The sequence below is a fragment of the Sturnira hondurensis genome, unplaced genomic scaffold, assembly GCF_014824575.4.
Source record: "Sturnira hondurensis isolate 20B ecotype Veracruz unplaced genomic scaffold, ASM1482457v3 Scaffold0006413, whole genome shotgun sequence".
Classification (NCBI taxonomy): Eukaryota; Metazoa; Chordata; class Mammalia; order Chiroptera; family Phyllostomidae; genus Sturnira; species Sturnira hondurensis.
Window position 1 is genome coordinate 40153128 of NW_028079044.1, and position 26917 is coordinate 40180044.

At 44.1% G+C, this 26917-nt stretch overlaps 1 protein-coding gene across 1 annotated transcript; it reads left to right on the forward strand.

The window, feature by feature from the left end:
* The first annotated feature begins 541 nt into the window (after positions 1 to 541).
* On the forward strand, positions 542 to 26197 carry MAL2 (mal, T cell differentiation protein 2). Its single transcript, XM_037048440.1, has 4 exons — positions 542 to 796; positions 14707 to 14877; positions 21017 to 21172; positions 23897 to 26197. The coding sequence occupies exons 1-4, from the start codon at positions 665 to 667 to the stop codon at positions 23966 to 23968; spliced, it is 531 nt and encodes a 176-aa protein (XP_036904335.1). The 5' UTR covers positions 542 to 664; the 3' UTR covers positions 23969 to 26197.
* The last annotated feature ends 720 nt before the right edge of the window (positions 26198 to 26917 follow it).

The following is a 26917-nucleotide window of genomic DNA, read 5'->3' on the forward strand; positions in this document are numbered from 1 at the left end:
CACTGATGAGCACAGCGCACCGCCAGAGAGCAGAACAGCAGGTTACCTGCCCAGCATCCTCCGCCAACAGGTGTCTGAGCCCAGCCATCGGACTGCAACGCGCGACACCTGATGAGATTTGAAACTTACCACTGGAGTCCCTCTTAGAGCAGATCCACTCCAGTTTTTAGGTGTGTCTTTAGGTGACCTTGATTTTACCTTCTGACTCACAGCGCCAAGATCAGTTTGCAGTTAAATTGAAGAAAGTAGAGTAGGGGAGCTGTGAGAGCGAGGGAATACAAGTGGACGAGAACAGGTGGGGACTAGGAAGCGGACCAGAAGGAATAAATGACTACCGTGGGGCTGGGCGTTGAGAGGATCCAGGAAGGCCAGGCGCAGGTCCACAGAGGGGACACAGAAAGCGGAGCAGGTAGGACCCCGCCAGGTGCAGGCCGCACCTGTGCACGTGACCCGCGCGGGCGCCGGGGCGGTGGCCTGCTCACCTGGATCCACGTGACGGGGCGGGACCCGCGCGTCTCGGGGTGGTGCAGCCACGCCCCCTTCCGCGGGGCGCGCCGGAACGGGGGACCCGAGCACCGCGGCGCGGCTGGAGCCGGGGAGGTGGAGGCGGGCGGAGGGAGGTGGCGGCGCGCGGAGACGCAGCAGCGGCAGCGGCAGCGGCAGCATGTCGGCCGGCGGGGCGCCTGTCGTGCCGCCCCCGAACCCCGCCGTGTCCTTCCCGGCGCCTCGGATCACCCTGCCAGCCGGCCCCGACATCCTGCGGACCTATTCGGGCGCCTTCGTCTGCCTGGAGATTGTAAGTGGGGCAACCTCGGCGAGGGTCGCGCCTGGGAAGCGAGGACTGGCAGCGGCATCCTTGGCCCCGGTGCTCTCTCCCTCTGCGCTCGCCCCAGCTCCCTTCCCTTTAATTTGGCCTTTCCCCGCGCTTCCCGGGGTCCCATAGGAGCCCAGCGCGCGGCAGAGAGCTGGGCGGCGGCGGCACTTGCGCCCGGGCCCTCTCTCCTGGCACCTGTTAACGCTGGCACCTGCGCCCCCGCAGGCAATAGAAATGGCCCCGAGAGAGCGGGCGGGCCGTCCGGCGGGATGAAGGTTTGGGGACTTTGGGAGAAGAGTGCTGGGTTTGAGGGAGCCATCAGAGACCCCCGGAGGCTTGGCCAGCGGCCGCGCTTGGCTAGAGCCAGAGCAGGCGTTCTCGGCCTCGCCTGTTGCTAACCTGCCATTTTGTTGGGTGGTGCGAAGGTATAGCCGACGACTGGTGACCAGGAGGCCACCACGCTGTGGAAAGCGGGTTGGAGGTAACAGGAAGAAGCGGAGGAAGGCTGAAGACCCGGGCATTCCCCCCACTTGCCACTATGAGTGCCCCTTGGATTGGGGAGGGGAGCGGGGCTCCCGAGGCAGGGCAGAAAGAAAGTGAAGTAGGTAAGGTGCCCTTGGCAGTTTCTAATCGAGTGGGCGTGAGAATGGGGAGGGAAAGGTACGGACGGGGCTGTCAGCTTCCTCGCCTGCCTTTGCGCCTTCTCCTTTGGTTTACCTACCTCGGCACCCTTTGTAGCGCCCGGGAGAAGGCGAGGTCACCTGGCCTGTAGTGACGCCGGCTTGAGCTGGAGACTGGAACTTTTTTCAGAGGAACTTCACGGAGTTGGGAGCTTTTTGAAGCTCCTTGTGGGCCAGGGGGAGATTTGCAAACATAAATTGGGCAACCCGAAGTTGCATCATGCCCTGAGAACTACAAATAGAGTGGAACTGTCTGCGCCTCCGCGGGCTGGTTTTGTTTGCTCCGTTTGGGGTTTTCACCTCTCTCCCCTCACCCCCTCCTTTTGAGTTTGCGTAACCTGGATTTGGGTCGCTTCGGTTTCCCTTTTGTGCTTGTGGGGCTGGAACACCTTGTGAGCATTGGTTTTCTGCCCTATTATGCTAAGGTGGCCAGGGCACCCTAAGTTAGGTTTAGCTCAGATTTGAATCTGAAAAAGGAGATAAGTGAGTTACAGGCTGTGACATCAGTAATCGGATCGTGACTGCGAGGCTAGGAGGGGCTGCTTTGAGTCGGAGCCCAGCTCAGAAGCGTGGAAATGCTTCGGCTGAGGCGGAGGTATCCGTGTGAGAAGCGTGGGGGGCATACGGCATGGAGCCCACTGCACTGCTGCCGAAGAGAGACGCGTTGAGGACAGTGAAGGCATGGGGAGAGAGACTGTATAGGTGCTGGGCCACTTCGGTTCTGTGCTCCCCTAACTCCAGCTGTCTGCCTGCTTCTTTCAGAACTTTTGGCCCCATCCTCATGCTGCTTGTACTAGACTTTACAGACTGTTCGCTTAAATAGATTCATTTTCTAAACTTCTGTGCCTACCTTAGCCTCATCCTAAGTAATAATATATGTGAAGTTTCAAATTTGGTATGTTGGTTACACTTTTCTAGCATTTATTCAAGTGTATACTTATGTGTGTATATATGTTTCTTCACATATATACAGACACAGAACTGTTGGGCGGTCCAAAAAAATCGTTTAGTTTTTTCCCGTATGATGGCTCTAGCAGTGCGTCATTGTCTTTAACTGCATTAGAAACAATTTTGTTAGATTGTATTATGACAGTTGTCATAACAGTGTGTGTACTTTAAAAACTTATCAAATTGGTGAATTTTTGTACAGCCGTTTTAATATTGAAGATGGAAGGAAATACGCAACATTTTCTGCATGTTGTACTTTATAATTTCAGGGAAAGGTAAAAATACAGCTGAATGCAAAAAAAAGATTTGTGCAGTGAGCGGAGAAGGTGCCGTGACTGATCGGATGTGTTGAAGGAGGTTTGCGAAGTTTCTTGGTGCGGTTGACATTATGGCCACATAATCCTTTGCCGCGGGGCTGTCTTGTGCCTTGGAAGGTGTTTAGCAGCACCTCTGGCTTCTACCCACTAGAAGCCAGTAGTGGGAGACAGCCGACAATACTCAAAATATCCAAATCAATACAATTATTGGTGAAAATGAAAAACCATGTCTTATATTTTACAGAAAAAACTAAATGGACTTTTTGGCCGACCCCATATATATGGGTACATATGCAAAAAGGCCCATCCATGTGTCATCAAATCAAACCCCATCACAGGAACAGAATTAGTGCTTTTGGAAACACTAATTCTGAGGGGAAAGAGTGGAAACTGAGTTCATCTATTTCCTCTCCCTCACCCTGTTTCTTTATTTATCTAGCCCAGTGGTTAGTGCTCATCTCTTGCTGTACTTAATTACTTGGGCAGCTTTTTGAAATACTGTTGCCAGCCCAGACTAATTAAAGCAGACTCTCTGGGGGAGCACCCAGAGTCTACTAGGTTTTTTAAAAGCTCCCAGAGGTTCTAACATGCAGTCGAGGTTGGGAACCACCGAGGGAGACCTTCCTCTGGGTTCTGTGGGTGAGGCAGCGCTTTCTGGTAGGTGTGAGTTCTCCCTCCCTTGTAGAATCTCTGTGACTCTCCATCCTGGGAAGGACCCCAGACTCACACAAGTGTGCAGTTTATCCCTCTTATCTCTTCATTTCCTCTGGCTTCTTACCCCCAAATGCATGGCGGACACTTCTCTAGCTAGAACAAAAATCCCTTCCAAATGCCATTTCAGTTTCCTTTTCACTGTGGCCAAACATCTTGATAGGTTTAAACCTTAGGCCTCCATTACCCCTTTTACTTGACTATCAACCTCTCTCCTTCCCCATACTTCACCTCCAAAAGTAAAAGGACCGTCATAGTGCAATGGAATTAGTGACTTTAGAGAAACAAGAGACCACACTGGAAACCACCTGTGGCTCTAGAGAGATCATTCTATCTACAATGCCCACCCTGAGCAGATGCACAGATATGAACTAGATTAGCACTTTGGAAGCATGTTTGGTCCTTGCTTTCTTAATTTCCCCTCTAGTTTTCCAATTCTGTCTCCCGTGGCCCCTCTTTAGAAATTCCTCCAGCTGTAAATTAAATGTGAGATTTGCCCCCCCGTTTAGGTGGTCTCCCTTCTCTGGACTGGTAATGTTAGCCTTTTTCCGTGTGTCTGGGCATTTCCAAATTTCTTCTTAATTTTAGCCTTTTCTTCAAATTCATTTGCCCTTGTAATTTCTCCGTTTGTGTCCTGTGGCTGTCTAAAACTTGACAGGCGAAAACAGCGTGTGACCAGGGTGGCCCGGCCTGTCGGGGGTTCACGGGGCTAATGAAACCGTGGTCTTGGAGTTCAGTCCTCACAGCACTTTGTTCGGAGAACTAAATTCCCTTCCCCCTTACGGTGCCCCATTCACAGTCTCTCAGGGGGCAGCTGATTATTGGGAGGTATTTCAAGTGATAAAATAGTGCCTGCCGAACATCACCAAGGAAGGCCACTCAGGGCCCTAAGTAGCCTGATAGCCTCACATGCACGGGGAGGCTTTCTGAAGCAGGTGTGTGCTCCACGCCCAGGTACTGAAGGTGTTGGCCCCCCGTTTTTGTATGGAGCTGCATTTATCAGATGCATAGTTGCCGCAATGAGTTTGCTACTGAGTTGGTTCTGCAAACTGAAGCCTTTTAGTTGAGAACGAGAAAAATCACTGTCACAGGTTACGTTTAAATCTCTCAGTGTTTCTTGAACTAATGTTTTGTAAGTCACCCATCAGGTATTTATTGAGTAACTGCTGTGTAAGAGGCAGTGTTCCAGGAACAAGCGCGTTAGGGCTACCTTCCTCGGGTCAAAGGGCTTGTAACGTGGTTGAGAGGATATATGCAGAAATGCCTGCCATTCAGAGAAGAAAGATGTAAGCATGGAAAATGAACTACAGCTGAAGCGTCTTCCTGGCCAGTCTCTTTATAAGAAAGTAACATTGGAGCAGCTGTACTACTAGGCCGAGTGAGATATTTTGGTCCCTGTCCTCAATGAGCCCATCTGTGTAATGCACAAGAAAGATGTGACATAACAGATTTTGAACACGAAAAAGAACAAAGGTCGTTATTGAGTTCAGTGTTTCACAGTTTCAGTGTTTAGAAAACCATTTACATTCCCCGAGATATTCATTAACGTTCTCTTTATCAGAGATATTTTAGGACTCTTGTTCACATGCTTCTCACTGTAGTGTTTTGGGTGCCACAGTCCTTTTTATTTATTCAACAAATAATTAAGAATCTGGTATGTATCAGGCTTTATTTCATGCCCTGGGAATAGGATCATTAACATAGCTCCTGCCCATAAAAGAAATTCCTGTACAGTGAAGTATAAAGTCAAGAAAGAATTACAGTGCTGTGGTTGAAGTGATATGACTGGATTATAAAAAGTACCGTTGGAAGACAGGGTAGAGTACCTGTGGCCACTGGGGACACCAGCATCATTGAATGATGGCATCCGAGTTAGTCTTAATCGAAGGGAGGACGTTCAACAGACAGTGGGAAAGAGAATTTTAGAGAGAAACGTGGCCATGCACAGAGCCCAGAGGTGAGAAGGCCCACGGCATGAAGGTTCTGACAGCGGTTAGGGCTTTCTGTTTGTTCCTTTCTACATGACTTGTGGGAAGGTGGCAGAAAAAGAAGGAAAAGCAGAGAAGGTTCAAATTGTGATTTGCTGAGGAATGACAGGCCCAGGCGCAGAATGTACGCCGTCCGTGACGGGAGCTGCTGAAGGATGGGGATAAACTCGATGGGGCTTGTGTCTCAGAAATCTGTGAGAGGCGAGGTTTGCGTATGAAACAGACTGGAGGCACTGAGATCAGTTCAAGGGCTTATTGCAGCGGTTGGGACGAGGGTGGTGACACCCAGAAGCAGGACGAAGGACAGAGCAGAGAAGAGAGACAGATCGCAGGCTCGGGAGGTCTAGCACGTATGTGAAGGTTATTGAGCAAAAAGGATAAAGGACTCATGGACATGGGCGGCAGTGTGGTGGTTTTGAGGCGAGAAGAATGTAAGGGGGATAAATGGCCATGGAAAAAATACAATAAAAAAAAATATGACATGTCCTGAAATGAGACTACACCAAACTGAAATATAAACTGTAACTCGGCCCTGGCTGGTGTAGCTTAGTGGATTGAGTGTGGGCCTGTGAACCACACGATCGCGGTTCGATTCCCAGTGACGGCACATGCCTAGGTTGTGGGCCAGTTCCCAGCAGGGGACACACCAGAGGCAACCAAACATTGATATTTCTCTCCCTCTCTTCTTCCCTTCCCCTCTAAAAATAAATAAATAAAATTTAAAAAAAAACTGTAACTCAGAGGAATTATGTCATAAAAGCAAATGCTAATGAAAAGGTCCTGGGGTGGGGCCGGGAGCCATGAAGCAGGCACTGGCTCCATGCAGGTGAGTCAATGGAAGGGATTTCAGGTTATTTTTAACCCAAAGCTTTGATGTTAGTTGGATCAACCCGCAAATGTTCAGATCCATGGAGATTTCTCTTCTTGCCCAGAAAATCAAATTTTGGTTGCAAAGGGAAATTGTGTGTTCGCCATGGTGAAGCAGGGCTGGCCACAGGTACCTTCCCTCCCTACAAGGGTTTTAATGCTGTGGGTCAGATTTTGTTGGGGTTTTTTTGCCTCTGAGTTACAAATCTTTATCTCTGTGAAGCAGACTCTTTAAAACTTCAGAAGAGAAAATAAATCCATGCCCTTGCCAGTGATTATTTTCAGCAGTCACTGGCCCCGACTGCCAGCCCAGTAAGAAATATGAAGAACTGAAGTATGGAAAACTTAAAACCAAGTTGCCGAAAACCTTGACCTTGAGCTCCCAAGTAAAAGATCGAGGAGAGGAGACTTGTTCTTCAGAGCTCGATAGAAATGTGGCACCTGGTGGTAGGGGCCGTGGATAGGGCATATCTGTACGGATGTGGACGAATAGGAAAGACCGCAGTGACCCTGGATGAGAACCAGGCTGGTGTGCCCAATGTCACACGCCTGCCCAATGTCAACAGCCGCCCTTCAATCGCTCTGTAGGGCAAACTGTGCAGTGTATGGAAGTGCCCTAGAGAAACTGGCTGGCGTGGAGAAGGGTGGCCCCCGGAAGTCCTGCCTGCCTCTTCAAATGCATGATGCTTCTCCAGGAATTGGTAGTTTGACCTGGTTTCCTGTGTCCTATTCTATGTGAAAAGGGCCATGTTCTTTCATAGCTGCCAAGTATGACATTCTTAACATTTTGTGTAGCAGGAAGGAAGGAGGTAAGAAGGAAGGAAAGCAGTGGATTCGCACAGTTCTTGCTGATGCCAGGGCCCTGGCGTGCGTGAGCATTTTCAATCTACGGCTGACCGGTTACCTACAAACATAAAGGAGAGGATTTTAGAAATCAAGGAAAATTATAAACAAGAATAAAAAGGGGCCTGAGCATATTTCTCCCCTGTAATATGTGTTTTGCATTTCAAGGTGAACATCAGCTATTTGAGAAACCAAAATGGGAGTTTGGGTCACATGAGGAGGAAGAAAGTATAATGCGGTATAGCATCCTCAAACCTATTTCTAAAGCTTTCGCTTCTTTTGCATTAGGATATCTTGCATCTAGGCCTCTTCTATTGTCATCTCTCTCTGCTTCCCAAAACTTACATTGTTTTTCTTTCCCTGATTTAAAAAAAAAAAACAAAATGAAAGAATCCTTTCTAACTTGTACCTCTAATTGAGACCTGTGCTGGGACCAGCCCAGGTCCAGTTTGAATGAGAGCATGGTTGCGGGGGCGGGGGGGGGGGGGTGGACAGTGGGGATGGATGGGGGAGAGCAGGAGGGGTGTGTCTTGGGGGGGGGTGAGGCACAAGATAAATACTCCCTCAGTCAAAAGTTTCAGTGGCAATTGCGGCAGAATAGGCAACCTGAACAAATTTGGGGTTCGAAGAAGGTTGGAAATGAGGTGTCATGAGCTGGAGCTAGACTAGCAAAAGGCGCCAACTTCCCCATAATTTTCCACTCTAGCCTTCCAAGGTCTTGTACTGAGTGGTAGGCGTTGCCAATAATAACTTGAAAATTGAGAAGTACATGTTCCTGCTTCATGAGATTCTTGCCCGTTTTTTAACACCCACCATGTACTAGGGGGTGAGCTGGGCTGCAGACAGCAGCATCTTCCTAGCATCCCAACCTGCACGTCTGGAGCCTTTCCTCTAGAACCGATCAGTACACACACTGGTAATGAATAGGTTCCCATTCATTTCGAGGAGAATGCAGTGGAGCATCTTCTGTAGAAAGAACTGTCCTGGGTTCCAAGCATTCAGAGGTGTTTAAGGCAAGGTCACCCACTCTGGTGTGACCGTCCAGTGGGTGAAATACACCTGTGTACCCAGGGTTTCAACCCAGTTGCTGTAAGCATGCAGGATATGTGCATCCTTAACCATGGCAGCACCAAGGGATGGCACCCAGCAGAGAAGTCTTTCGGGAATAAAAGACTTGTATCTTTTTGGAATGTGTCAAGTTCTACTACCCAGCAGAAATTCTGATGGCAGCACAACTAGTGTATTGGACTCAATGTGCAAGGGATAAGGAACAGAGGCCAGAGTACACACACACACACACACATATATATATGTAAATGAAATATATATGTGTGTGTGTGTGTGTGTGTGAAGCATTGCAGGGGACAAGGTGAGCTTAGCAGCAGCGTTCTCTAGCACTGTTACCACCTGACCGTAGTCACATTGTGAATGAATTCACTTTTATGGGTTACCTTGTAAATGCATCTGTCTGTTGTTGTATCTGTTGACTAAGGAATATCCCAGTTTTTAAAAAAAGTCTGTTGAGCCTTGGCCAGATGGCTTAGTTGGTTGGAGCATCACCCCATACACCAAAGGGCTGCAGGTTCAATTCCCAGTCAGGGCACATACCGAGGTTCTGTGCTCTGTTCCCAGTTGGGGTGCACATGGGAGGCAACTGATAGATGTTTCTCTCTGTCTCTGTTTTTTCTCTCTCTCTTCCTTCCTCTCTCTCCAAAATCAATAAAAATATATATCCTCAGGTGAGGATTAAAAAAAACTGTTGAAATACCAGTTGTGCTTTAAGTACAGGTGATTGTAGGTGAGCTCTTTCCTAGGGGGTCAATTGCTCAACATATTAAATTGTCCCTTAACCGTGGTGTTTCATTTACAGCTACCCAATAAATAAGCACCCATTAAAATAGGGGGGCTTATCTAGTCATTGAGGTATTCTGAACTTTTGCGGGGGGCAGGCACAGATTCCTTTGTGATTCTGATGGAAGTTGTGGACTAAATAATTGTGTACTTACCCAATTTGATATTTCAGGGAACCAACCTTCTCTCTGTTCCCACCAAGCCAATCTTTGGCAAAAGAGTAAAATCTTGCTCTGGAATAAACACTAAACTTTGAAGCAGGGCAGAAGAGCATACTATTAAGACCAATTGCTCAAGAAGCCAATTGCCGGGTTCAAGTCCCAGGTCTAACATTTATAAACTGTGTAACTTAGGGCAAGTTATTAATGGCTCTCTACCTCAATCAACTTGTCTATAAAATGGGACTAGTAATATTCTCAGTTTTTGTGAGGGTTAGATTGGTACAAATAACATACTTAGAATAGCACTTGGAACTTAAGAGCTCAATAAATGCTAGCTAATATTTTTATTATCTTCATTAGCTCCACCCTCTTACTCAAACTAACTCTCTAAACCAGACTGGGAGATAATATTTCTCTCTTTCGGGCTTGCTGGTTTGTTGATTTTTCACTGCTATAAAGTGATGCAATACACAGTATGTAAATCATATGAGAATTAGAAAGAGAGGTTATGAGTTGTATACAGGAAGTTCTAAATAATGAATCACTTTTCCTTAGGGGCAGTTGAACAGTCCTTTAGACCTTCACATCCACTCACCTTCTCCTGTTCCCCTTCCCAACAGTGACTGAAAATAGGTCAGAGTTGGAATTGGCCTGTTTGCTTAGTGAATAATATGAGTACGTTAAGACAATGTCAAATGGGTTTGGAAATTATTGGCTAAGATGTCAGAGGGCATATTTATAAGCAGGCTATTAGGAAATAAGTGACATTTGAAAAGAAAAAGGGAATTTGCCGAGAGAATCCTTTGGGGACATAAGAATGCCATCCAAGTAGGAGACAAGTGAGGAAGTCCGTGTCCCTGCAGCCAGAGTTACAAGAGTGGCTGTTTCTTCGACACCATGCTTTCCTGCGGGCTCATGGGTTTTTACCAGCCCACGGTTTCTAGTGAAAACACGTTTTAGCTCCGGATCCGAGGGCTCAGTTCAATGTCAGGCGTGGATGGGGACTTCCACGGTTTTCTTGTGGGAAGGCTTCCACCAAGCCTCCCCCCTCCGGCCTGCAGGGGCCAAACTAAAGTGAGAAGTTTATGGTCAGCCACACAGGAGGCAGGTAGTTGTCTTAGGGATGTGCCGCGATGTGGTAACTGCAACTCAGGATGTGTCTGAGCGCTCAAGGTGTGTGCCAGGGACGCCGAAAGTGGACCTCGGAGAATGGGGGCAACTGTCACAGGGAGGGCCGAAAGCTGCTGCTAGGAAATGTTCGATTTTGCGTGACCTGGCAGTCAGGTTGTCTTTCATTAGAGCCGGAGGAGCAGAGTCCTGGGCCCTGACTTAGGACCTGAGAGAAATTGCAAAATGCAATGCATTTGGTGTGAGCCGGTGGGCGTTAGCTAAACTTGCTGTGCTAATCATTTCACGGTGTGTGTAAGTCGAGTCATTAGGCTCTGCCCTTTACACTTATCGTCAGTGCTGTGTGTCCATTCTATCTCAGTAACACTGGAAAGGACAGGTTTTGGGAAATGGGAGACATTTGGAAGTTTTAGCATAATCAGACATTTGGGGCTGCCAGAGAGCAACGGAAGCCTGTGATAGACAAAAAGTCAGAATGTGGGTTTAGATCCCAGACGAGAAGAGCCTGGCGACCATGGATTTCTGCCCGCCTTTCGCAGCATGTTTTCCCTGCGGTTGCTATGACATCTTATCAGCTGCCGTCCCTCAGATTTTAACCACATTTGTGCTGCGCTGTTCATCTCTGAAAACAAGGCTCCCTCCAGAGTCACGTCTGCCTAACAGGCTACCGGTAGTGACAGTGTATTTGTTAACACTCTGAGCTTGACAATGCCCAGAATTAGGTGAAGAGAGTATACTGGGTATGGGTAATGTTAGTCAAAGAATTTGTAAAGTTGGAACCAGATGGGGAAGCTCAGGAGAAAAAGTAGCTTTCGGCCAGAGGAAATCATGAGGTAGGGAAGGAATAACTGTGTTGAGGCCCTACTAACACCACTGTGGCAGTCACAGTGAGGAAGGTGGTTCTCCAAATCAGGCTTTATTATGTCCTCTGGCCCTTCCCCCAGCTTCCAGAGCTACTGGGGTGAGCAGGACTTAAATCTGAATTTCCCAGGCTCTCTGAGCTAGGGGTGTGGTTTGTTCATATGCCTTCCTCCCCACCTACCTGACCTACCTGACCTACCTGGTCAACACACACTGTGGACTTGGGAAGGGGGGTGGGGGACTGGATTTGCTCCCTTTTCACAGAAACACTGAGCTTCCTTTTCAGGCCTTTGAGGTGCTGCAAAGGCTGTCATTTTGAGCATGACAAGAACAATCGATGTACACCGCATCATTTTAGCATCCCCTGTGAAAGCCTGCTTCCAGCCCCGCCTCCTCTGCCCACTGCCCGGACTCCTCCCAGGATGCTTCCTCTCCCTGGCAGCCTCTCGGAGCACACAGTGCTGAGCTCTTTAAATAGCACTCTCCGCAATCTGCTCCTGCATCAGATTCGGTGGTGTCTATGTCGCTCTTATTTAGGGCTGCTGAAGACGGAGCCTTGCCTTTTTTCATTCTTTCTTTTCTTTTTTTCTTCTTTTCTGGACTACCCTTCCATAGTGCCTGGCAGTAGATTTGAGGCTGGCCTGTTTGAGGTCCAGTCCAGGCTTATGAAATATATTGTTTCCTTCCAAGAGATCACATACCCTCTTCTTCCGAGGTGTCAGTTTATCACAGTTCCTATATCATGTAATTATGTTATTTATTGGAGTCTGTCTGCCCCTAATAAACAATGGCCCATTGTTTTTTATTGCTCTTAATACTCATACCTTCTCAATAAGTGACTCTTGTGTTAATAGATAGCTGTTAATGATGCCTATTTCTTAAATGGTATTTAAAGGAATGTAGGTTATTTGTAGTGGAAGAAAAAGCTATTAGGAAGAAGAGGCCAAGGGGAAAAAAAAAAGATTTGAAGACCTTATCACCATAAGGTCTTCATACTGTTAAATATTTATTAAACAGTATGAAAGCATAGACAATGTTTTATCGAGATCACTATTTTTTTCATGCCTTCTAATAATGTTGTGGTTACATTTTTTAATATGCATAAATATTCATGACTTAGATTTATTTCATAAAACCTTCTGGGCTGATTGTTAATGTTTGATTTGAAATTAGGACTTGAGATAGACCACCACAATTATGAATTAATTAGGTTGGTGCTTTAGTTTCCATTGCTCAAGTGCTAATTTATTATGCTTTCCAAAATGTTTTTCAAAGTGATAATGAATTATATAACTGGGCTCCCTTTTTTATTTTTAGAAACTGAAATTAAAACTTATGTCTTTAATTTTCAGCGGCTTGTGCAATTGGGATATTTTCTAGATATTAAGGAGCAAGATGCACATGATTGCTGGTTTCTAATACCTACAGCTCCAGCTGTTCTCATATGTGCACTAGGAGTTTATTCGCTAAGCACGTATGCGATAGCCTTCTGCATGCCAGATATACATGCTTTTGTGATATATCACCTGTGTGTGTAACAGGGGACCGGTGGAGGGGGTGGGGTTGATTCCCACTTGCTAGTAGGTGCCTTCAGGACAGGTGTACAGCCCAGGTTTTTGTGTTTCCGGATCTAGCACAGTGCCTGACGGATGGTCAGGAAGGGATTATCACGCAGTCGAATAGACGGCTTCCGGGGCAGAGACGCACGAGGCAGCATGCCAGGGACCGCGAGCCAGGGACATTCGGTTACAGTGTTTCTCCTCAGTGTAACATACCCACAGTGAGGAGGGGTAGTGCCCAGAGGAGGAGGGGTTCCTGAGCGTGGGGCGGACCTTGGGAAAGACTTTTTGGACCATGGGCTGTCCAGGATGAACTGTGAATGGGAGTTTCTCAAATACACACAGGAGAGAGAGAGGCATTCTTGGCCACCGTCTGTCAGGCCGCTCAGACACGGAAGAGCTTTATCTTTGGACTGTGGGGTTTTTTTTCTATAGCATTAAGTGCGAGACGCTTAATGGCAAGAGACAAGGCTGCAAAAGGCAGGTTGGATCGTAAAGAAAGGGCCCGCGTGCCACGCAAAGGCGTGCTTTCATGGCCTTGGTGGTGGAGACTGTTCTTGTTAGATTCATGACAGTTACTGTCATCGCCCCCTAGCCATTTCCCCCACCACCTTCTCTCACTCCTACTTACCCACGTCATAAATCAGGGTGTTTTCTGTACCTTTTGCTGTCATGCCCCACACCAGGGCAGTCACCAGCTACCATCCTGTCTACTATTTAAATTTCTGATAAATCTATTCACGTCTCTCTGTGCTCAGTGCCGAGAGTCTAGTTTATATTTGGTTGTTATAATAGAGCCCTCTGTGGTCCCCAGCTCCATCCTTTCCTCTCCAGCCGTGTCACACTCTAGCCAGAGAGAAACATCTCAATGCACACCTGGTCGTGTTAGGCTGCCCAAGATGATCTGTGGCCTCCCGTTGCCTTTGGGTGAAGTTTACTCCTTGACCTGACCTTCAGGACCTTCAGCTCAGTCTCCAGCTCTGCCAGGCTCTCTGTCAACTCCCACCCAGTCACCTCCAGCCCCACCTCCTGCCCTGCAAGAGCCTTCTCCTCGCCCTGCCACTCTCCCCAGCCCTGACCTCTGGGTTGTTGCGTACAGAGACTATTTTCTGACTTCTCAGATCTGGATTCAGAGCCCCCGTTGTGTGGGCCTGCAACACTCAGTATTTGCCTGAGTAGGACAAGCATGAAACAGCATTTTCATCCCCTGCTTAACCATCTCCTTGCTATGAGAGACTGTGAGTTCTGTGATGGTGGAGGCCGAGTGTAGCTTGTTTACCATTTTATTCCTAGAAGCTGGCACAGTGCCTGACAGGTAGTCGGTGTGTACTGAAGTAGATCTATGAATATCGAAAGTACCTACTTCCATGCTCTGCATGTAGAAGAGGATCAATGAATGATGGTAGATTTTACTGGCTACTATCATACACAACAGCTGAAACTTTTATTCTAATAGGCAGTAATTTCACGGGTACAACTAGGTCATGATCAGGACTGAAACGTGGCCATTAGAAGAGACAAGCTAGAAAGTGATGGCTGATCTTCGCTAATAAATGTTGAGACGTGGTGAGAGCAGAAGCCACTGTGCAGCGGTTTGAAGAGTAACACTGTCAAGAGGTGGAGTCCCAGCAGAGGTGAATTTGTGGAAAAGGTTAACTGAGAAGGAAAGCACTTAGAGAGGGCAGTAGTCAGGGAGGCAGCAAGGTCGGAGGAAAATATTTTTAGATGATGAAAGAATACTGGACCTGTTCACGGGCTGAGGACAAGAGTCCCGCCTGAAGGCAGGTACAGAAACAGGTGTGGAGCCAGATGAGGCTTGCAGGTAAAAGCCCCGAGCTGGCACCTGAGAGAGGAAGGCACCTCACATCACGATAAAGAAAAGAGGGTGTTGAGGCTGCAGGACCGTGTGCAGGGGTCTGATACTCGCACAATCGGTTCTGCTGCACAAACTTACTGCCATTTTTCTTTTTACCCTTAGCTGTTCGGGGGACTCGTCTGGATTTTGGTCGCCTCCTCCAACGTTCCTCTACCTCTGCTCCAAGGATGGGTCATGTTCGTGTCTGTGACAGCTTTTACCCTTTCCCTCCTCTTCCTGGGGGTGTTCCTCTCTGGCATGGTGACTCAGATCGATGCCAACTGGAACTTCTTGGTAAGAAATTTTTAAGTCTTTTTCAGAAAAATGTGGGAAACTTATAACTATCTCATTCTGTCCTGAAATGCCCGAGCTTCATTCTGTCTGTCGCTTCTGTTGGGAGAGACGAGGTCAGACCACAGCATCTAATTTTGCTGCCTTGCTGGGCAACAGGATCTCAGTTTGTGCGATTCCTGTGTTGACAGAGCTGAGCAATCTTTCTGATACTCCTTTATGAGCTGGATGACCTTTACTCAAAGACTCTTAGTTCATACAACCAACGAATTGCATTACAGTTATTGAACTATTGAGCAGATGCCTTTGATTGATGGATCCTGTGACATACAGGGTCTGTCCAGAAGGTGTCCAGCCATGTAATATGAAAAATAGTGACATTTGTTGAAAAAGATACAAGAGACATTGTACCTAGGACAATGACACCTCATTCTCCTTCAGAGTAGACACCTTGGGACCTCACGTAGTTCTCCCAATTGCCATTAGCTGCTCTTTCATATTTGCCTGAATCTCATGGATGGTCTGAAATCTCTTCCCTTTCAAAGGTGATTTTAGTTTTTGGAAAATCCAGAAGTCACGGGGCACCAAATCTGGACCATAGAGGGGCTAAGCAACTTGATGTTTCACCAAAAAACTCCACACGAGTTGTGATACATGAGCAGATGCATTGTCATGATGAAGCTGCCAATCACCAGTAGCTGCAGCCTTCCGAATCATCCAAATAGTTTCTGTGGAGGGATGTTCAAGCTTAACTCAAAATTTGATGCATATCCATTACTCTGCTCATGCAGTCATTTTGAACACAGTGGCCACACAGTACACGTGCTCACTCAACAGCATCTACTGCCCCACTGACTACTGCAGTGAAGTCATCGTTATTTACACATGTGCATTCCAGTCCACTCTCCTTGGCTACCAGGTTACACTGATGTCGCGCAAACCATTCTCATTATTTTAACAATGGCTGGACTTTTTCTGGATAGATGTTGTATATCTTGATATTTTCCATTGAGTTCTGTTTCTGATATTAAATACATATATTCTTTTCAGAAAACGGATGGCTATATAGTCTACTCCCCAAATATTTAGAAAAGAAAAAAGACGTTTTATATTTACGGGCACACCTTGGAGATATTGCGGGTTCAGTTCCAGATGACCGCAGTACGGTGAATATCACAGTAAAGCAGGTCACATCCAAGTTTTTGGTTTCCCGGTGCACGTAAAAGTTATGTTTACACTCTACTGTAGTCTATTAAGTGTGCAATGGCATTATGTCTAAGAAGAGAATGTGCATATCATAATTAAAAAAATACTTTATTGCTAAAAAGCACTAGGGTTTTTAATTGACCTTAATTTCCACATGTGGTGTCTCAGGAATAAGGGAGGCCGGAGGGTGGGAAGAGAAGTGGAAGCGGCCGGGGCAGCACACAACCGTTATTAAGTCTGCCATTTTATATGGGTGCAGTTTAAGACACCCTGAAACTATTACAATGGTAGAACCAAAAAGCACTGATCACAGATCACCATAGCAAATATAATAATGATGGAAATGTTTGAGCTATCGTGAGAATTTCCGCAATGTGAGAGGGAGAGGAAAAGTGAGCCAATGCTGTTGGAAAACAGCACCGAAATGCTCCATCGACCCAGGGCTGCCGCCGTCTTCAATTTGTAAGGCACACAATATCCTAGAAGCGTGATAAAGCGAAAGCACCGTAAAATGAGGCATTGCCTGTGTTTTTAATTGCCGTTCTAAATTATCGAGAATTGGCAAGTTTTAAGAAATGAATTTGCAGCCAGCACAATTCTTAAAATGATGACACCATTCAACTGTATCAAGTTATTTCCCTTTTCCCTTGTAACAGGCTTGTGATTATTCATTCTCTGGGCCCATCTCAGAATGGCCCTGTGGAACGTGAGTTCCAATCCATGGTGCACAGTGCTCTAACCAAGTTCATGACCAGCGCCCCTTTGGTGTCAGCCACACATTGGTGTTCAGACACTTAAGTCGGGTCTCTAGTCAGGCTTTATATGTGTCTCTTTCAAGTATGGTAGTATTTTACTCAGCAACTTCAGAACAGCTATTAGAGGAATATTATTCCTTCGTGCCTTATTGATAGAGCACGAGGAGGACTGTCTTCCCAAATGTTTTGAGCAGTCACGTCTGGTGAATGTGGCTGCCTGCGTGAGTCCAGCCTGGGGCAAATGGCGGGTGTAAAGCTAAGGGGGGCGGTGCAGAGGTTACCACACAGACTTCAAGGTTAAATCTGCTTTGCTTGATAAGGCAAAATAGTGAACCTCTGTGAATTTCTATTCCTTCCTCTGTAAAATGATAATAATTGTACCTACCTTGCCAGATGCTGTTAAGGAATAATGAAGTTAATGTGTTATAAAGTGCTCAGCTTTGTGTCTGGTTCTCAGGCAGTAATCAGTAATCACCATCATTCCTTAGACATGCCGAGGCTGGTGGTAGGAGTCTCTGAAAGTCCTTCAGTGTGCTAGGTTGCCGATACAATCTGCTCTTACCTTTTTGTCGTGGTTTCTCATTAGTGATGACAAAATAGTTGCAGTAATTGGTCAAGTAAAGAAAATCAAAGATCTGTATTTAAGTTACAGATAGATGCCTAGTCTCCACTTTCTAAATGCCTGGCTTTCCCATAATCTGAATGAATGAATTGGTCAGTCCCTAATATTGATAAGCACCATCAGGCTATTTTAGTATCGAGCTCAAAAATGGTGCTTGATGGGATGTACCAGTCTAGCCCTGCTGGTGCTTTGGTGCTCGTTAGTATACAGTCACTGCCCAGCCTCCTGCCTCCGCCCAAGGGCTGTTGTCTCCATCACCCTGGCCCTTCCTCTGGGCCTCCTCATAGACCAGCAACTGAAGAGTTAATGGTAGAAAAGTAGTGAATCTCCAGGATCCTTCAGGGCCCAGCCTTCTTTCTAAATGTCTAAAGCACATTCCTCATCGATATTTGAATATTTTTCCAATGACACTTCTGGTTTCATTAGACATATGTCCCTACCATCTTTTTCCTTTTTGTTCATAGTGAGTCTTACCGTTGGTGTTGAGAACAGCCATTCGTGTTCTTTTTGATTCACTGGTTTCCTATGAAATTAGAAAAACCTACCAATCTGTCCCATAGGTCACCTGCAAAGTTCATCCTGTGGGTTTGTTTTGCTTTTTAGCTGGAATACTCCACTCTTACAGAGGGGGAAAATGGTAATGGCAACACACAGCACAGTGCTTGTCACCACACAGGCTCATGATATGGTAGGCATGCTTTCTTTTTATTTCTTCCTCATTTTTATTATTGTTTAAGCTGTTACGTAGTTGTTCCCACTTTTCTGCCTTTCTCCTCCCCCTGTTTCGCCCTCTCTCCACTCCAAGTCAACCCCCACGTTGTTGCCCGTGTCCATGGGTTGTGCATAAATGTTCTCTGGTTAATCCCGTCACCGTCTTCCATCTCATCCCCACCCCCTCCTTTCCCTCAGCTGTCAATTTGTTCTGTGTATCTAAGCTTCTGTTGTTACCTTGTTCCTTAGTTCATTGTGTTCATCACATTCCACATTGACTGGCTTACTTCACTTATCATAATTTTCTCTAGGTCCATCAATATTGTTGCAAAATGTAAGCGGTTATTCACTTTTATAGCTGTGTAGTATTTCATTCTATAATTGCACCCCAGCTTTTGTATCCACTCATCCACTGATGGGCGCTTAAACTGTTGCCAAATCTTGGCTATTGTAAATGGCACTGCTATAATCATAGGGATGCATATATTTTTTGTATTGGTGTTTCGAGATCCTTGGAGTATATTTCTAGAGGTGGAAGGACAAGGCCAAAAGGGAGTACCACTTTTCATTTTTTAAGGATACTCCCTACTGTTTTCCACAGTGGCTGCATCAGTCTGCATTCCCACCAACATTGTGCTAGGGTTTCCTTTTCTCCACATCCTGGCCAATGCTTGTTGTCTGTTTACTTATTGATAGTAGCAATTATGACAGATATAAGATGATATCTCATTAAAGTTTTAATTTGCATTTCTCTGATGATGAATGATGTTGAACATTTTTTCACACGTCTGTGAGCCCTCTGTATGTCCTCTTTGAAGAAGTGTCTATTCAGGTTGTTTGCCCATTTCTTAATTGGATTTGTTTGTCTTCCTGTTGTTGAGTTGTATTAGTTCTTTGTGTATTTTAGAAATTAAGCCCTTGTCAGATGTATCATTGGCGAAAATGTTCTCCTGTGCAGTGGGTTCCCTATTCATCTTGCTGATGGTTTCTTTAGCTGTACAAAAGCTTTTAAATTTACTGCAGTCCCATTTATTTATTTTCTGCTTTGTTTCCAGTGCCTTGGGAGATAAATCATCAAAAATATTTCTGTATTGAATATCTGCAATTTTACTCCCTATGTTTTCTTCCAGGATTTTTGTGGTTCATGACTTACATTTAAGTCTTTTATCCATTTTGAGTTTATTTTTGTGTATGGTGTAAGTTGGTGACCTATTTTCTTGCTTGCTTGCTTTCTTGCTTTCTTTTCTTCCTTCCTTCCTTCCTTCCTTCCATTTTCCCAACACCATTTATTGGAGAGTGTCTTTGCTTCATTGTACACTCTTGCCACCTTCATCAGATATCAATTGCTCACGCAGGCATGGTTTGTTTCTTGGGCTCCTGTTCCATTGATTGATAGACGTACTTTCTAAGAGCCAACTCTTGCTTTTAAGGAGTTTGCTTAAGTGCTTGCCATGTTTGGAAATGGCTCTTTTATTCTTTTCTTTGAGATTTTCTGCATACTCTGCATTTTTGACCACCTGGTTACTTTTGATAGGTTCTGTAATGTGTCTCGTGTACTCTCAGCTGGAAAAATTTTTGAGCCATGTGTATCATAGTGTTGTCGCCAGATGGTGACAGTTCTGAATTGCTACATTCTGAAATTGTTAGATTTAATTGTTAAAAAAATAATTGTTTCCCCCTGCAATAATGGTTTAATGTTGTCTGTATACTATTCATGGAGGAAACAAGAGTACATTTTGATAAAGAATTAATTTTCTAGAAGTATGTATAATGGATATTAACTACAATATTTATAGGTTCTGACTTTCACTGATTGTGAGATTAAATTAAGATGCTTGGTAAATGATTTTTGTATTTTTTCCCAAGATTTCTAGTGTTGGTAGAAATATTGAAATAAAAATATAATATGTAATTTAAAGAACTGGACTCTGGAACCAGAGAGACCTATGTGGGCTTGAGTTCTCCCTTCCAAAGTTCATCTTTGTGTGGCTTTGAGACACTCAACTAAAAAAAAATTACAAAGAAGAAATGTCTTATTTTTAAAATGGGGATAATAAATGGTGGTTGTAAGGATGAATGATAATGAATGTGAAGTACCTAGTATATGGGAACTGTTAAAAAAGTTCAAATCAGTGTGTTAATGATATATTAATTCAGGTAAGATGATGTGAATTTTAGTAGAGTTATGCTTTACATTAATACCAGCAGGATATGAAATAATCTAACAGTTGAGTTCTGTATGAACATTTCCTATACTATTTGTAGAAATACATGAATTTATTATTTGTTTTTTAGAATGTTTGGGGATATGTTATTGAATTCTATGACTTTATAGGTCTTTTGTATCTTTCAGTGCATGGTGTGACAATCTAATGGATAAAAATAATGATTGCTAAAAAATAAAATAAGTATAAAATATGTGTGTGTGTTATTATATAACTATATAATATACTACAGTAATATAGCTATTATATAATAGCTATAATAACAGTATGTAGTTTAAATGCTATTTTACTTAAATTTAAGGAGAGCATATGTCATTCCTTCTTATATTCTTTCCACTAGTAATGATCTTGGTGGCACCTTAATGTAAATTAAACTATATACTTCATTATAAGACTCAGTATACAGAAGGTTTGCCATCACATCGATGACATTGGGCCAGTTGGTTTTCATTTGGATTCTAATAGCTTGGCATTGCTAAAACAGCCAGAAGAAATGGCTAATGTAGTTCGAGTTTGATGAAATGTTCTAATCTTCCAGAGCCTCAGCTCCATCATTTGAAATACGGAAAAGGTATGCGTTATCAGTTTTCACGGTAAACATCTGTCTTCCCCTCCGCTTTCAGGATTTTGTGTACCATTTCACAGTGTTCGTCTTCTACTTCGGAGCCTTCCTGCTGGAAGCGGCGGCCACGTCCCTGCACGATCTGCACTGCAACACGACCCTGGCAGTGCAGCCGCTCTTGAGTGACAACCAGTACAACATAAACGTAGCTGCTACGGTGGGTGTGTGATGCCAACGCTGCACCAGCCCTCCCCTTCCACTGTCAAGGTCTCCAAGCACCTCCTGGGGCCACAGTAGTTCTCTGTAGTGATAGCTGTCAGCATTAAATATATAGTAGCTACATGTCTGTACAGTGGTCTTATGAGCAAAGTTGTGTCACTACCCTTAGTGTTGTGGATGGCGAAACTGAAGCACAAAGAGGTTGGCATTCATGTAAGATTATAGCAGTCCAGGGCAGTTGTTGGCCTTCCACAACAAAGTCTACTTTGTAAAAAGAATTAATTGTGCCTTTTACTTCTTGTAACTTCAGACTCGGTAAGGGAGATGTGTTCTTTGGTGTTCAGTCCCTACTTGTAATTCATTTGGATACAGTGAATATTTACTGAGAGCCTACCAGGAGGCAGGTAATTTGCTGGGTGCCGAGACAGGGATGAATAAGGTGCAGTCCTTGCCATGGAGGGAAGTCCACGGCTGTGGGAAGGTAAACAGGCCATTACAATAGATGGTATAGGGATGAAATGCCTTCCACAGGGGAATTTTTGAATTGTTTTTCTTTCTTATTTCAAAGACTTAAGTGAGTTTATTATTTTTATACTGACATAGCCAATTTGAATGAATGATATAGTATTTCTGTTCTAATAGAAGGTGTCAGACAACTAAATTATTCCCTGAAATCTCTTGATATTGAATATGACTGAACAGCAAGTTGTTGATTCTAATGGTTTTACACAAATAGCATATAAACATCCAGGACTCGCCTGTAGACATTAAAATATATCTGGACTAATGCTGTCTAATAAAACTTTCTAAAATAATAGAAATGTTCTGTAGATCCACTAGCTGATATGGTCACTACTCATGAGTTTATTTCTTTATTTTGATTAGTTTAAGTTTAAGTAGCCATGTGTGGTCAGTAGCTGTTCTACTGGGCAGCACAGGTCTGAAGTCCAGGTCCTGAAGGGTAGAGGACTGATGATTCCAAGACCCACTGCTGTTAAATTTCACAAGCCTCTGTTAAGACCATCAGAATGTACTCGTGGTCTACGATGAGTTGGACTGAGGGTGGGATTACAGTGGAAAGGAGGCATGGTTCTGGCTTTGAAAGGCTAGCTCAGTGAGCCTTTCTTTGATGAGAAGTGTAACTGTTGTGCTTAAAGAAATCTTACCTAAAACCCAGGAAGTGTGGACAGTAAAAGCATTCATGTCCTGGTGGGAGAGGGGAAAGAGGGTCTTGACTGATACCCAGCCTCCCTCCCTAGAAAGCCACCTCTAACCACCTCATCACCTCAGAGGTGCTTTCATGGAATCCTTGCGACCCAAAGATCACAGTTAGGAAGCCACTGGTTTTAACCGTTTTACAAAGTGAAGTTCAGGGACTTAAGAATTGACTTTTTTCCCATTGAGTGTCCTTTGTATTAGTCATCCATTCCCAGAAAGCTTTTCTATGCTACTTTTATCCCCTCCTTTCCAGGGGTACAGGCTAGATTCCCATGACAGCTCTCGGATCCATGAAGAAGCCCCATGCTGATTGATTTATTTATAGTTGCCCTAAGATCCTACTTTCACAAGAATAATAGGTGCTCAAGTATTTCACTGGTAGAGGTCATTGATTTTTCACTAATATGTTTGTGCCCTTAGAGCTCAGTTTTCAGTGTTTTCCATGGGGCAACTCTGTTCTGGCTTCCCCTTCTCTGTGACTTTGTCCTTGTCCTTTCTCCATCTGCCTAAGTGAAGTCGCCTTAGTAAAGCTCTACATGCTTCAAGTTTACATGAAGTCTCGTTTCACCCAAATACTCCAGGGGAAGTACATCCTGTTTCTGAGTGTTAATAACATTTAAATGTATGAGCCATTCATTTGTGACATCATATCAAATCCCTCAGTTTTGAGAGGGAAATTCCTTTCACTGATGATAGACATCAAAAGTGGTCACTCATGGAGCAACGTCTAGACTGGAGCTGTATCGGGGAGGCCACCGGAAGAAGAAGGGTGGGGAGAATAGCAGAAGGGTAATTACACTGGAAAAGTGTTCTTTAGGTTAGTCTGATATTCATTCTCAGAGCTGAAGTTTTCTGGTAAAAGACCCCTGCATTTAATAATTCTTTGTCATATTTAATTGCTTTGTCTCATAGTTTGGATGGACCATAAACCCCCATGTTGGCAGGACAGTATCTACTGTGCATGTATATACACTAAATGTCCTTACCGGTGCTAAAGAATCCTGGTTGAACATGAAGGACAGTAATTCAGAGCTGAGTGCAGACTTGAGGACTCTCTCCCATGTCAACCTGATGATTCATTTCTGTGGGTTTTCTTGGGTCACAGAAACGATCAGCTCCCTCTCCAAGTCCTAATAATTGCATTTTCCTTGGCTGTGAGATTGATGTGTGAATAGATATCTCATAATGAGCCTTTGAATACCACTGGGGGTGTCACACATGTTTAACAAGTAAGTCCAATATGTGAACAAATGCGCAACCTAAGGCTGTCTACACATGAGCAAATCATTAGGGGCTACAACCTTTAAAAGAAGGCTTAGTGATGCTTAGTAATAAAACAGGGGTACCAATCACCAAAAAAGAGAGATGAATATGAACATTTTCATAAGTGTGGAAGTATCTTTAGGTAGGTTGGTCAGTCTTCACATGATTGTTTGCAAGAACAAGTATTTTCTTAAAGTCAGTGTTGTAAATCTGATGAGAATCTGTGTTTCTTTTTCCTTAGATTTTTGCCTTCGTGACGACGGCTTGTTATGGGTGCAGTTTGGGTCTGGCTTTACGAAGATGGCGACCGTGACACTCCTTAAACACTAACTGTCCTTGGATCAGTTTCATGTGTCTAGTTCGTATGTCTCATCAATTTGGGTACCATTTTATCCAAATACAACACCATTCCCAAAGCAATTTGTTTAGTGTATAGAGAGAACCTAAGTCCAGTTTGGGTTTATTTCAAGGATAGAATTTTAATGTTGTTATACTATTAAACAGAGCCATAGCCCTTGATTTTACATCACTCTCTTTTCTTTTATTTCTTTTTTAAAGAAATTTTTCTTTTATAGCCATAAAATACACAGATTTTTTTAATGAAAAGGGATGTCTCTTTTGTTTAGTTGCTAAGTCATGTGAGGCTTAATTTTAATGGGTAACTAAAACTCCCTAAAATAAAACACATTTCAAATAGCTCTCCTGCTGAACTCTATTTTTTAGTTTAGTAAACAGAGATTGGCATCTTTTTTCATAAGGGCCCAAAGGGTAAATATTTTAGGCTTTGTGGGCCACATAGTCTCTGTCACAACTACTAACCTCTGCTGTTACTACATGAAAGCAGCCATAGATAATATGTAAATGAATGAGCGTGGCTGTGTTCCAATAAAACTTTATTTACAAAAGCAGGCAACAGGCTAGATTTAGCCTGTGGACTGCAAGCTACCACTGGCCGACTTCTGGTGTAAAACCTTAGTTATGCATCTGTTTATTATTGTACTGAACCAGACAAGTATAAAGCTAATTAGACAAGGCACATCATATTTAGTCTCCTTATGCAATAACCACATTATCTTTGTGCTGCTGGTCAAATGCTTACCCTTGAAGGGGCGTACACTTTCCCCAGTGAATTCAAGCAGTGTCTTGAGTGTAGGAAAAAGTAATTTATGGTGTGACCCGAGTCGCTTAATCAAACTTGGGGTCTCCAAACACCTGAGCAGAGCTCTCCTCTGGCATCCTCACAATGAGCTCTCCAGAGACTGTCAGCCACTACTGGAGGTGGCGTCCAGCTCCTCGTGTCTTGCTTTGGATTTATTTATGCTTCAGAATACAGCTCTTTGCCCTCTGCATGAATATGTGAATATTTTTATGTGGATATGTGAGGCTTTCCCAAACAGAGCTCTCTGAAGACTTAACTTTTTACTTCTAATTATTTTACATTACTTTCTGAGTTAAATTTGAATAGATTATTAAATGTAACTTAACACTGTAGAGTCTTACATGTTTTATAATAGCCCTGAGACCTATGTCGTTTTTGCATTAGAGACAGATACACAAAGTCAGTTTTCAAACCACAGCCATCACAAGAACTGTGCGTGGCTGAATAGCACAGGAGAGTATTTTAACCCCATAGAAAGACCCTGGTTGTGGAAAGGTGCCAAAATGGCTTGCGTGGGAGAAGTCAGGCCTGGCTCCCACAGCACTGTTCAAACGAGGTACTCATCTCTTGCCCCGAGAGGGCTGCCTCTGAGAAAAGAGGGCTTTTGATTGTTCTATAGTTTCAACCCTTGCTTTATGCGGCTGAATCACCTCCTCTGAGTGCCATGTGTAAGTCAGGCTATTAGACTCCACAGAGCGCAGGACAGTCCTGAATGTGTAGCATGAGCGATGCTCAGTGATCAAATGCTGTTGATATAATAATGCCCTAGACAGAAGGGTCTGACTGAGTCTGGTTGCGATGTCATTATAATGACAAAAGACATGGTTCAGTGTGAGGCCCGGGGTTGTCAGTCTTAGGACACTATACTCATGTCGTATCTTTTCTAAAATAGCCTCCTTTTCTAGCTCCACACCACACACTTACATCTGTATTATGAATTGTATATTACTAAGTCATAAATGTGCCATAAGGATATATAGTCCATTCGAGTTGAAATTGTTTAAAGTTAGTCTACTAGGTTTAGTCGTGAGACTTTATGTTTGTTTCCAAGGTATAACAGGTCCATGCTTGGTGGCATTACATGAAATGATCTCCGGGAACTGCTTCAATGGTACTTTTGTAAACGGATGGCTTCTCGATCATTAAAAACCATGCCTGAAACTCACCTAACTGTGAAGACTTAGATTGGTAGACTGATCGTGTTCTAGATTCGTGAGCTGAGTGACAAAGCACTTGAACAAAAATTATGGCATTTGAGAATTTTTTATGTATCTTAGCTATAAAATGAGAAAGTGTTGGTCGGTTTTGAAATCTGGTAACTCCATGATGAAAAGAAATTTACTTCATAAGTGTTACGATTCTAATAAAGTATTCCTTTGGTAATCTTTTTTGGTTGTCTGTTTTTTATTCAATTCACTTTGAAATTCAGTTAAAGGTTTTTAAACCTGACAGATTTGAAACTTCTCATAATATATAAAAGTTTCTGCTTTAAACATTTCAATGTAGAAGACAGTCTCTCGGGAAATGTCACTAAATCTTTTTTTCTTTACTGAAGGTCAAAGGGGGGAAGGAAGCCTTAGGAAGTAATATTATAAAGGAAGTTTCAGTTATATTCTATTTCATTTAAAAAGCATTTATGTGATGCTTAATAGATGCCTGGCAGTGTTCTAAGCAATTTTTTCAAATATTAGCTCACTTAATCCTCCTCATAGCAACTCTGTGGGGCAGAGTCTGTCATCTGTCTCATTTTAGAGATGGCAAAAGTGAAACACAGACCGTCGAAAACATCCAGGGCCATGTACCTAGCAAGTGGGAAAGCTGATGTTAAACGTCACCAGTCTGGCTCCTAAGTCCAAGCTTAATGACTATATAGCCTTCAGTTTTTCCCAGATTGTACATATTTTATATATCCAAAAATATGACCCCTTTCCCCCCAAAGAAGTTTTGAGCAGAGTGTTTAGTAACATAATTGTATATGGTAGATGTCATCTTTTAGGACTCTTTCTCATCATAACCAAGGACTCGCCTTTTTCTGTTGTGTTCCTTGGCAGTTCAGCTAGGAGTCACACCATCTGCGGGTAAGAAATTCTTTCTCATCCTGTC